We start from the raw sequence: 12,340 nt of genomic DNA, 5'->3' as shown, positions 1-12,340 counted from the left end.
TTTTTGTTCGTTTTAAGCTTGATTTGCATATTCAATTTAAGTTTTACTTGTTTTAAGATTTATTTATTTATATTAGTGCATGTTGTACGTTTGTTTGTTATGACTTTTTTTTTTAATTTCTATTCGTTTTGGGTTTCATTTATTCTTTAATAGTAGTATCTGGTCGTTTTGAATTTGAATTATTGTAGGTTTTTTATTTCTCCTGGTGTTCAGTTTAATATGGCCTTGACTTCAATTTTCTTCAATTTTGTTTTTAATTAATTGTAAAACAAGAGGGAATTTACCTAAGACAGTGACATTTTGTCAGATTTAAAAATATTTCGGCTAGTTAGGGAGTCAGGGATATACCTCATAGGACGCATTTTAATACCAAGACATCCCAACTCTCATTGAGCTTTCAGATAAACTAAATAAAAAGAACAAGTTCTACCAACTGAAAGTAAGGAGCAACATTAAAACTTAAATCGAACAGAATTTATTACGTATATGAAGGGGATGGCCCCCTCCTCAACACCTCGCTCTTTATGCTAACGTTTTTTAGTATTTTTAAAAAAGCTTTTCATTGTTCTAATTAAACTGCTTTTGTGTTTCTGGAGTCGTTCTTAAAGAATAGGGGCTAAATTCACACTTTAGCTTATATAGAGAGGTGTTGAGGAGAGGGCAACCCCCTTCACATACGTAATAATTTCTGCTCGTTTTAAGCTTTAATGTTGCTCCTTATTTTCAGATGAAAAAAATTGTTTTTTTATTTAATTTCTGGGCATTTTTTAATAATGTCAGGAAATCTGGCCCCACCTTCACGGAGAAATCCCCCTCCCCACAGAAATATGCTCTAGACAATAGGCTTTTCAACTAAAATGAACACAATGGCTATCTAAAAATTTTGATCGGAAAATTTTAGGAAAAGGGGGAGGGGGTCTAGTCGCCCTCTAATCTTTTTGGTCACTTTAAAAGGGAACTGGAACATTTAATTTCCGTTTGAATGAGCCCTCTCGCGATATTCTAGGGCCACTGAGTTGATACGATCACCCCTGGAAAAAAACAACAACAAAAAAACAACAAATAACCACGATTCCATGATCTTTCTTCCGGCAAAAATTGGAAAATCAACATTTTTGCAGATAGGAGGTAGAAACCTCTGAAATGTGTTTTTCTGATACGCTGAATCTGATGGTGTGATTTCATGAAGATTCCTCAACTTTTAGGGGGGTTTCCCCCTTTTTGGAAAATCCAATTTTCTCAGGCTTGTAGCCTTTGATGTGTTACACTAAACTTAATGAAACTTATGTATTTGGAATCAGCAAAACAAGTCGATTTTTATATATCTATCGGTATAAAAATTACGTTTTTTAGAGTTTCGGCTAGTATGGAGTCGCGTCGCTCCTTACTTACAGTTCGTTACCACGGACAGTTTGATACAGGATTAGTTCAAAGGGAGAGACGAGGGGAGAATAAAGGTAGAAATTCATGTATATTCCCAGGACCGTATTCAGGACTTTTATTCAGGGAAATTTTTTCAGGAGGGGGAGGGTACAAAAAAATAAAACGTATCAAAATGCTAAATTGACATTTAATCCCTCCTTCCGAGAATATTTCTGGTCTACGCTGTTATTATGAAAGTGAAGAGCAACACTTAACCCCTAAATGAGCAGAATTTATTCCGTATAGGAGTAAATCATTCCCACCTCCGCCTGATGGTCGTAGGAACTTTAAAGGTTGCTCATTCGAACAGGAATTGAGAGTTCTGGTCTTTTTTTTTTATAAGTTGGAAGTGATTGGAGACCAACAAGACGCGAGGAGGGGGATTATTTTCTGGGGGGATGTTTTACAGGGGGTATTTTCCAGGAGGGGGGTATCTTCCACGTGGCTTTTTTCCACGGGGTATTTTCTAGGGGGGGGGGGTAGCGCCTATCCCCAAAATAGGTACCTAAAAGGGTACTTTTCAATGCCCAAATTGTCTAATTCTCCATGAGCCTTCAGATAAATATAGGAAAGGGTTTAGGGGGACTGTTTAGGGGTTAATCTATCATCTTCCTTCATTTAGACTAAGCTTTGATAAGGGTGCTGCGGGGAGATGTCTCTCTTTTTATTACACAAAACGTTTCTTATATTCATTTTAAGGCTTCATTTAACTAAACTGAATTGCCTCATATTCCTGGGGTGTGGGGTAATAGTACCATTACCGTTGCTACAATCTCTTTTCTATGTAGTATAAATATTGTATTCACATGCCTACCGGCAAAGAGGGGAAAAAGGTGGGACAGGGCATAATGGGCCTTGCCAGAAAATTCTCAGGGGATGAGGGGTAACAAGTAATACCAGGAGCTTTATTTTCACCGATTTTACATCGTAATTTTCTTCTTTTCTTATACAAAATGTTTAAATTTATTTAAATATAAATATTCAATGTATTTCAACATCTGGGAACGCTATTGTGGAGGTCGCGATGGCTTCAGCCACGTAGAATACCAGGTCACGCAGAACTTCCATCCACATTAACAATTATACCTATCTCCGTCCACACGAATTTATTTAGTAAAATTATTATTAATAACTTATTCAACAAAACTACTCTTTATCGAAAATTTTGGCTAAATAAATCAAACCTAGTCCGAAATTTTACTTGTAATCCAGTATTTAAATCATAAATCAAATAACTGAAAAAGCAGGGAGCTACCAACTTATTTACAATTATTGGTACAAACACTTTAACAGCAGTAAATCCTGTGTTTTTTGGGCCGGTATCCCAAATCGTATTTTGGTCAAGCCTGGGCATGACGGAAAAACATTCAGAAATTAAATTTAAAAACAGCTTTTTTCAACTGAAAGTAAGGAGTAACATTAAAAATTTAAACAAACAGAAATTATTTCGTATATAAGGGGGCTGCCCCTCCTCGAAACCTCACTCTTTATGCTAAAGTTCGACTTTTTTCATAATCCTTTAAAATGACTGCTGAGACACAAGGGCCGTTGAACTGTAGTCAGTAACAACCAATTCTGTAGCAAATGGTTGAAAAGCAGACTTAATCTTCAAAAGGGCCTTGGAACTTTAGATTTCCAATTTAACGAGCCCCCTCTAAAGTTAATTCGATCACCCTTCCCTTAAAAACCTCATACCTTAACAATGGGCAACTTGCATAGTTTATAGTCCTTTCCCTGTGGGCTGAAAGGGGGTCGTCAAACCCAGAGGCATGGTATGTGAGCTTTGGACTATTTTGAAGAAAATGGCTATACCAAAATTCTGATTGGATGCGTTTGGGGAAGAAATGGTGTTAGGGTGGCTTGTTGCCCTCCAATCAGCCCCTCCGAAGGTTATACGACCGCTCTTTGATATGAAATGCCTCTGGACAAAAAATATCAATACATTAAACCCTTATGGTTCTTTTATGGCAACGCTATAGCATTGCTTCTGACTTAAATAGGTAAGTTGGGCTTTCAATTTCCCTTCTAATGAACATCCGAAATTATCCGGAGGAAATTTTCAGAGGGAAATTTTTCGCGGTGGGGGATTTTTCCGGGGTGAATTTTCCGTAGGGGGGGATTTTCCCCCCGGGAAATTTTCCAGAAGGAGTTTCCTGTGAGGAGCCAGTTTTCTGAAGGGGGGGGGGAGGACACCTAGACCCCCGTCCGAGATCGTCCTAATGTTCGTTTGTCCCCAGTTGGATTTTCAAAAGAAAAAACAGTTTTTGATAGTTTGTCATTTTCCCCCGTAAAACATGTTGTAGCCAACGTTTTGTATCCAAATGCTCAATAGCACTGAAGAGTTTTCCCAGTCTCTCTCTCTCTCTCTCTCTCTCTCTCTCTCTCTCTCTCTCTCTCTCTCTCTCTCTCTCTCTCTCTCTCTCTCTCTCTCTCTCTCTCTCTCTCTCTCCCTCCCTCTCTCTCACGTTTTGTTTATAAGCTAGTGTTTAAATAGCATGCAAAACTTCTTCCTCTTTTACAGGCCACGGAGCCTTTGGGTATCCGTAAGTTGTATTTTGTTGTCTGATGTTGTTTCCGTTTTTAAATATATCTTATGTATTTACCAGCTGGCCACAACTCTTACATTCTAGAACTCTTACAGAAAAATGCTAATTAAACATCATAGGCAGCGCAGTATTGCTGCCTAAGTAAAGAATTAGTGTAAAGAATAAGAGGTTGACTCCCTTTATGTGTACAATAATCTCTGTTCTTTTTAAACTCAGTGTCGTTGTTTAACTCTATTTGAAAACACTTGCGTTTTTAATTTAACACTTTCATAACATATCTATTCACAGATGTGTTAAAGCAGATCAAAGGAGTTTTGCACTTGGACTTCAATGGTTGACCATTCGATTAATAGGATCCATCCCAGGACCCTTAGCTTATGGTATGACTATTGATCAGTCATGTACGCTTTGGGACTCAGGATGTGGCGATGTATCTACATGTTTGCTGTATGACAACGCCGGATTGTCTTCGTAAGTTAACACTTTATTTTAGACTTATGCCTATCGGATGTATCTTTAAAATGTGATCTAGATAAATTTGAACTATGTATGAAATACAAAATTACCATGAAAGAATGTAAATTTTAATTTGAAAATATTCCATATTTTCATAAAGTTTCTTGTGTTCTCATATAATTCACACATTTTTTCTTTCGTCTGACCCCCATCCCTCAGATTAAATCACGCGTAAGTACCTTGTAATGCTAACATCCATACAGGTTTTTTTCACCTATAGTGGCTAATTGTCAATCTTCAATCTTCATTCAAGATACTTTGCTTTCAATATACTGAATTAGCTTCTCTTATTTTCATTTATCTATCCGATGTTTTCTTTACTACCATTTCTTCGATTTTTCTAATTTGAAATACAAAGCTAGGCACATAATCAGGAATGGGGCTTAAGTTCTACTCATACCTCCGGAAATCCCTGAACTATATGACTTTCTTAATGTTTCTTATGACTATATGACTTTCTTAATGTTTCTTGGATTTCCCATATAGCTCGTCTATCTTTTGCGTTCTATTAGCAGTTTTATCCCCAACCCCATGCTCCTAAATTTGAGAGAGAGAGAGAGAGAGAGAGAGAGAGAGAGAGAGAGAGAGAGAGAGAGAGAGAGAGAGAGAGAGAGAGAGAGAGAGAGAGAGAGAGAGAGAGAGAGAGAGAGAGAGAGAGAGGGGGACAATTTGGAAAAAGTGTTTTGAAGTCACAGGTATAGTCATGACAGTTATATAATATTTTGTCAAAAACAAAAAGTCAGTTTTGTTCCTATTTATGTGAAGAATGCTTGAATAGGAAAATTCCAATTTGCACCACTAAATAGGGCTTATAAATTTTTGGTCATAATAAGCCGTTTCAATGTATTGTCATGGAATGTCTTGTTTCAAAAGGTCTAAATACTTCCACCGCAAAATTTCAAGAGACACAGACGCACATGTTTGGAGTATTGAGTTCTTTGACATTTTGAAAGACATTTTGAACTTTAGAAGGTAAGAAGTTAAATAGTCAAGCGAGTTTTGTGGTAATTGACTAGAAAACAGGCTCAGTTGCCATATATGAAACGCCAAAGAAAAAAAAAAGAAGAAAAGGGTGACAAAGATGGTAGACGGTATAATATTGTTTCTATTATATTCAATTTTAACTAAATTTGATAATCTCTGTGAATAGAGTGAGAGACTGTTTACTTATTGTGCCGTTCTCAGGATGCTTAACCTTGCGATGAGTTTTAAGAGGTAGCAGTAGTAGCTTAGTTGTAACGTGATAGCCATCTGGACGGAAAATTGCTCAGTTTTATTTTCATTTCCTGAAGCGTCTGCGTCCTGCACATGAATGTTTTCTGGCACATTCCCTCTTCTTCCGAAGAATCGATAGTATAAGAAACTTGGCTGAAAATTTATATTTCTCTCGCTCCTCTATAAAACCTAATAAAAGAGGGTAAGTGAAGGAAGAATTTAAAGTATTTTGTACAGCAGGATTTGTGATCCAATCAATTCCTGGACGATATGCCACTAGTCTTAGGAATAATCAGTTTAGATAGTTATCAGCACTGCAAAAATTCTTCAGATGTCGCTTTGCCCAGAGCCGTCAGTTTTGAAATCTAGTCACTTTAAGGTTGTAGAATGCGCATGCAAAATATACGATCAAAAATTATTTGACTAAAAAGAAAACGCGAGCCCTCTATCTAAGATGAGCAATTCTGTATACCCTTTGTCTTGTATAGATGGTGCTAACATCCCAAAGTCCTGTGACTGGAGCAATTTAGAACCGGGCTCCCTTACGTCGAGGTCTGAGGGCAAAGTTACCAACTCCTCTGAAGCCGACGGCATCCAGCCATGGTCCATTAGAAATAGTTTCACTTTTTCTTCTTATGAATTGTTAGATATTTCATGTATTGGGATCTAATTGGGTGATTGTGGTCATTTTATGCTATCATAACTGCATCTGTCTCTAAGTTTCAATACACCTAATTGTTCGACTGATTAAAAAACAAACAAGTTTTTCTTCAACTGAGAGTCAGGAGCAGCATTAAAACTCAAAACGAACAGAAATTATTCCGAATTTAAATGGGTTGCCCTACCCTCCTCAATACCTTGCTCTTCGAGCTAAAGTTTTTAGCACCTGTAAAAAATCTTCCTATTCTAATTAAAGGGCCTTTGTGTTTCAGCAGTCGTTATCAAAAAATTATGACAAACAGTCAAACTAGAACTTTTAATTTCCGTTCAAATGAGCTCTCTCCCGATTTTATAAGACCAATGGTTTGATATGGTTGGCCCTAGGAAAGAAAAACAAAACAAAAAACAAAAACAACAACAACAAAAAAATTAAATAAACACGCATCCATAATCTTTCTTCTGACATATTCCACAATTCCACATACCTGACAAACTACAAATTCCACATTTTTGTAAATAGGAGCTACTTGAAACATCTAGAGTAGGGTTCTCTGATACTCTGTATCTGATGGTCTGATTTTCATCAAGATTCTTTGACTTTTAGGGGTTGTTTCTTCCCTTTTTTTGAAAATCAGGCAAATTTTCTCTCTGTTGTAGCCTTTTATGAGTAAAATTAAGCTTAATGAGTCTTATGTATTTGGAGTCAGCACAATAAGCCGATTCTTTTGATATATTAAATAAAAAAACCAAGTTTTTTTTTTTTACTGAAAGGAGTGATATTAAAACTTAACACGAACAGATATTATTGATATATTAAGACATTAAGAATTTTAATATATTAAATAAAACAAACAAGTTTTTTTTTTAACGGAAAGTAAGGAGCGACATTAAAACTGAAAAAGAACAGAAGTTATTCCTTATATGAAAGGGGCTGTCCCCTCCTCAACGCCTCACTCTTTCACTCTTTACGCTAAAGTTTTTTTTGTTTCAAAAAATAAAGTCGTGTGACAGAGTCAAACTTTAGCGTAAAGAGTGATGCATTGAGGAGGGGACAGCTACTTTCATATACGGAATAATTTATGTTCGTTTTCAGTTTTAATGTCGCTCCTTACTTTCAGTTAAAAAAAATTTGTTTTTTATTTAATTTCTGAAAGTTTTTGAATTAATGCAGCTTTGATTCTTTTTTTTTTAAATAATGTTGGGAAATCCGCGCCCCCTTCACAGGAATGTTTCTTACCCAATGCAAACTTCCTCCATTGAAAGATCCTCCCACGTAACCTCAGACCCATCCCCCCCACCAGCTACCGGAAAAAAATCCTCTCTGAAAACTTCTGTATACTTCCCAATAACCAATACTATATAGAAACATTGGGCGAAGTTCATAACTTGCAGACCTTCCTCGGGGACTTTGGGGGATTAAGTCATCTTCAAAGACATAGTTATTGTATTTTTCGACCATGCTGAACAAAATGGCTATCTCAAAAATTTGATCGAGTGACTTTTAAAAAAAATGAGCGTGGGAGGGGGCCTAGTTGCCCTCCATTCTTTTGGTCACTTAGAAAGGGCACTAGAACTTTTAGTTTTCGTTCGAATAAGCCCTCCGGCAATTGTCTATGACCGCTGGGTCGATACGATCACCCCTGGGAAGAAAATAAATAAACACGCATCCGTGATCTTTCTCCTGACAAAAAATACAAAATTCCACATTTTTGCAGATAGGAGCTTCAAACTTCTATAGTAGGGTTCTGTGATACGTTGAATCCGATGGTATTATTTTCATTAAAGTTCTATAACTTTTAGGGGTGTTTCCCCCTTTTTTCGAATATAAGGCAAATTTTCAGAGGCGCGTAACTTTTGATGGGTAAGACTAAACTTGATGAAACTTATATATTTGAAATCAGCGAAAAAATTTAATTCTTTTGATGCATCTATTGGTTTCAAAATTCCGTTTTTCAGAATTTCGGTTACTATGAGCCGGGTCGCTCCTTACGTACAATTCGTTACCACGAAGTGTTTGATAATAAATTTCTGGATAAGGGGAGCTCCCCAAGATATCGCTTTTTGATAAAGTTCCAATCTAATATATTTTAAAAGGAAACTAATAATATTTTTTTTCAGAAACACGTTGCTGATTACTTTAATAACTAAAGGTATAACAATATTCTTCTTCACCTCTGCGGCGCTGCTCTATCGACCACCTCCCCCCAAGGAAGAGACAAAGGCACCAGTGACCACAGAAAACTTTACTTACGATAATCCAGTGCTTGAAGATGACTTATAGAAGTAGCACTGTTTGTTTAAAGTGCTCATATTTTGATAGCCATGATAAAGACAGGAATAGGATGCAATGTTTTAGTGGGACTATAGATTTTCGAGGAGCTACCTCAATGCCAAAGAAATATAAAAACAAATCAGTGTCGAAGAGCTGGTTACTGATATTTTCGTATTGTCGTTGACGCTTATGTAACAAATAAACGAAATATTTTTGATAAAGCTTTTGTGTAACGTTTAGCATTTTCTTATTTATTTTTAGGTTAATAATTTTTTATGCTTACACTTTCTTTCCATTTATAATTGAATTATAAAAGTATATAATAAATGGCAAAACTTTTAATTAAGTAAGTATAGATTGAGAAAAAATCAATGTGTGCTATTAAAAGTTTGAGTGTGTCGGCTTCGTATCCAGAAATCTGATCAAGGAAAATTAAAAAAACCAAAACAAAAGAGATTGAACAGTTGAAACATACTAAAAAATAACCCAAGCAAGTGAAAAATGGCTATACAGAAAAAGAGAAAAAACGAAATAAACTTGCACCAGATAAATAAAGTTATTTGATGAAGATGAGAATCGCAGGGTAAAATAGGGTATTTTTCTGTATTACCATACAGACAAAACTGTGTTATGATATAATTGTCTTTGTATTACCATATCGGATTTTGCTTAAAACAACAATTATGTTTTATCAGATGTGAGCTTCCAAGGGCGTATTCAGGGTTATTTTCCGGGGGGGGGGGTGATATACAAATAAACATTAAAATCACATTAAAAATTTGTTTATATGGATTTTTGTTACGTTTTTACGAGCCGGACGAAAATTTCTGGGGGGGAAGGAGGGGGTTTAAACACCAAAACCGACCTTGGATATGACCTTATCAGTCTCTTCCGTTTTTTTTTTTAATTTTGACTTGGAGAAGGCGACAAAGGTAAATCGGAAGACACTATGTGCATCCAGTTCATCGAAATACTATGTCTGCAATATCTTAGGAACGCTATGGTAGATAGAATTGAAAATTTCACTTTCTTTCTGGCATTGAAGAGGGATGGCAGGCAAAATTTGCAAGATGGCATGCATGATGGCAGGCAAGGATGGTAGGCATGAATTTGGTCTCCAATCCAGACAAAAATGGCGTTTTCACACAATAAGCTTCTATGAAACTTATAATTTATCCACGATAAAGTAGCGAGAAAACTAACAAGGCAATTAAAATCAAGTATTTTGTAGTAGGCATCAAGACCTGGCTAATTGTAGAAAAAGCCAAGACAGATAGTACGAGTAATTGAGAGGCAAATCTAGGATGAGCTAGGATTGTATGAAAATGATGTTATTTCATTTGTTGATAGATACGTCTCTCTATCATCCATCCATAGGTCATTCCCAGGGCAGAATTAAGAATTAAGACAAAGAATTAAGGAATGAAAGATTGCATTGATTATGGGTTGTCGCGTGACGGACAATGTCTACTGTACTTTTATGCAAAATCTAGGACTGAATTTGGTTGGACTTAGAGGCGGCGAACAGCAGTGATAGTGTATAAGGTTTCAACTATACGCCTGAGGCATGAATATACAGTGCAGTGTGACGAGCACATTCAAAAAGCGACCCATCCCTTTATATTATAGACCTATAAAGCGATCAAACACGTTTTCGAACTAGGAGTGAGATTGTATAATGCAACCAGACTGGTTTAGACACAGGTTTCTAAGCCAAAACTTTTGATCGTCACATTACGTATTCAAAAGGTTTATTGCGCCTTCTGTAAATTAAATAAAAAAAACAAGTTTTTTTAACTGAAAGTAAGGAACGACGTTAAAACTTAAAACGAACAGAAATTATTCCGTATATGAAGGGGCTGTCCCCTCCTCAACGCCTCGCTCTTTACGCTAAAGTTTTTTTATTGTTTAAAAAAATAGAGTTGTGAGAAAGTCAAACTTTAGCGTAAAGAGCGAGGCGTTGAGGAGGGGACAGCCCCTTCATATACGGAATAATTTCTGTTCGTTTTAAATTTTGACGTCGTTCCTTACTTTCAGTTAAAAAAAACTTGTTTTTTTTTATTTAATTTTTGAACGTCTTTGAATTAATGTAGGTTTTGATTTTGGCTCACCGTATATGAATAATTAAAACAAAATTTGAATATTATATTTGGTTAAATGGCTTTCTCGAAACTTGTTTAATTTTATTTACGAACGTTTTTATTAGTAATAAATATACGTAACTTAGAATTAACTTACGTAACAAAATTCTATATTCATAAATTTTTAACACGTATATTAGGGGGTTCGCCCCCTAGTCAATACCCTGCTCTTTAAACTATAGTTCGAATTTTTTTTCCAGTTCTTTAAAAATGACCTCTTAATCACAATCAGTTGATCAGTTTAAAAACTTGTTTTTTTTATTTAATTACTGATATTTTTATTTAATAATTCTGGGAAATCAGGTGCCCCCTGCATAGCAATGCCCCTTCCCCCATGAAAACTTCCTTCATTGAAAGATCCTTCCATATAGCCCCCGACCATCTCCTTCCCCCACCTACCAGAAAAAATCTCCTCTGAAAAAGTCTGTATACTTCCCAATAACCAATACTATATGTTAACATTGAGTAAAGTTCATAACTTTCAGCCCTCCCCCTGGGGCCTTTGGGGAATCAAGTCATCCTAAAAGACATTTTTATCATATTTTCGACCATGCTGAACAAAATGGCTATCTCAAAATTTTGATCGGGTGACTTTGGGAAAAAAATGAGCGTGGGAGGGGGCCTAGTTGCCCTCCATTTTTTTGGTCACTTAAAAACGGCACTAGAAATTATAATTTTCGTTCGAATGAGCCCTCCAACGACATTCTTGGACCACTGGGTCGATACGATCCCTCCTAGGGAAGAGAAACAAACAAAAAAACAAACAAACAAAGAAATAAACACGCTTCCGTGATCTTTCTTCTGGCAAAAAATGCAAAATTCCACATTTTTGTAGATAGGAGCTTGAAACCTCTACAGTAGGGTTCTCTGATACGCGGAATATGATGGTGTGATTTTCATTCAGGTTCTATAACTTTTAGGGGGTCTTTCCCCCTTTTTTCGAAAATCATCCAAATTTTCTCAGGCACTTAACTTTTGATGGGTAGGATTAAACTTGATGAAACTTATATATTTGAAATCAGCATTAAAACCTGATTCGTTTGATGTATCTATTGGTATCAAAATCCCATTTCTTAGAGTTTCGGTTACCATTGATCCGGGTCGCTCCTTACTTACAGTTCGTTACCACGAACTGTTTGAAAATACTCGTTTCAGTCATAAGGGTAAGAAAATCAAGTTTTCGTATAAATAATGTATTTTACTAAAGACACATCCAAGCCGCGCTTATTTTTGACTCCAAAATTGTCAAACAGTAATAAGCTCTAGGCTGAAGGTACCTTGCATCATATCTAGAATTGATTGGCATATGTCTTTATATCATTTTGCGTAAAAGCAAACTCTATTTGCGAAAAAGGGATATAGCATTTGCGAATTGGACTGTATGAACGATATTAATTTTTGATTGAATAATAGGGATGTGAATGATCCTAATTAGTGATCGGATCGTATGAAGGTGGAGAAAAAGGGTTAAACTGATTAGCAGTTAAGGTAAGCCCGAGGGGCTTGTTAACTCATAGCTTATTTATTATAAATTTGAAATAGCATCAATCTATGAAAATGGTTAACGA

General features: G+C 36.0%; 1 protein-coding gene across 1 annotated transcript in view; it reads left to right on the top strand.

The window, feature by feature from the left end:
• Positions 1-8,846, top strand: part of LOC148948513 (solute carrier organic anion transporter family member 4A1-like) — a 193,796-nt gene extending 184,950 nt beyond the window's left edge. Inside the window, exons 11-12 of the mRNA XM_089094440.1 lie at positions 4,257-4,439; positions 8,478-8,846. Of these exons, the coding sequence (XP_088950566.1) occupies positions 4,257-4,439; positions 8,478-8,640 (346 nt within the window). The 3' untranslated portion in view covers positions 8,641-8,846. The remainder of the gene's footprint in view (positions 1-4,256; positions 4,440-8,477) is intronic.
• The last annotated feature ends 3,494 nt before the right edge of the window (positions 8,847-12,340 follow it).

The sequence above is a fragment of the Artemia sp. Qi Xiang Cuo genome, chromosome 9 (assembly GCF_049724085.1).
Source record: "Artemia sp. Qi Xiang Cuo chromosome 9, ASM4972408v1, whole genome shotgun sequence".
In the NCBI taxonomy this organism is placed as follows: domain Eukaryota; kingdom Metazoa; phylum Arthropoda; class Branchiopoda; order Anostraca; family Artemiidae; genus Artemia; species Artemia sp. Qi Xiang Cuo.
This window is presented reverse-complemented; position numbering and strand designations above follow the sequence as displayed.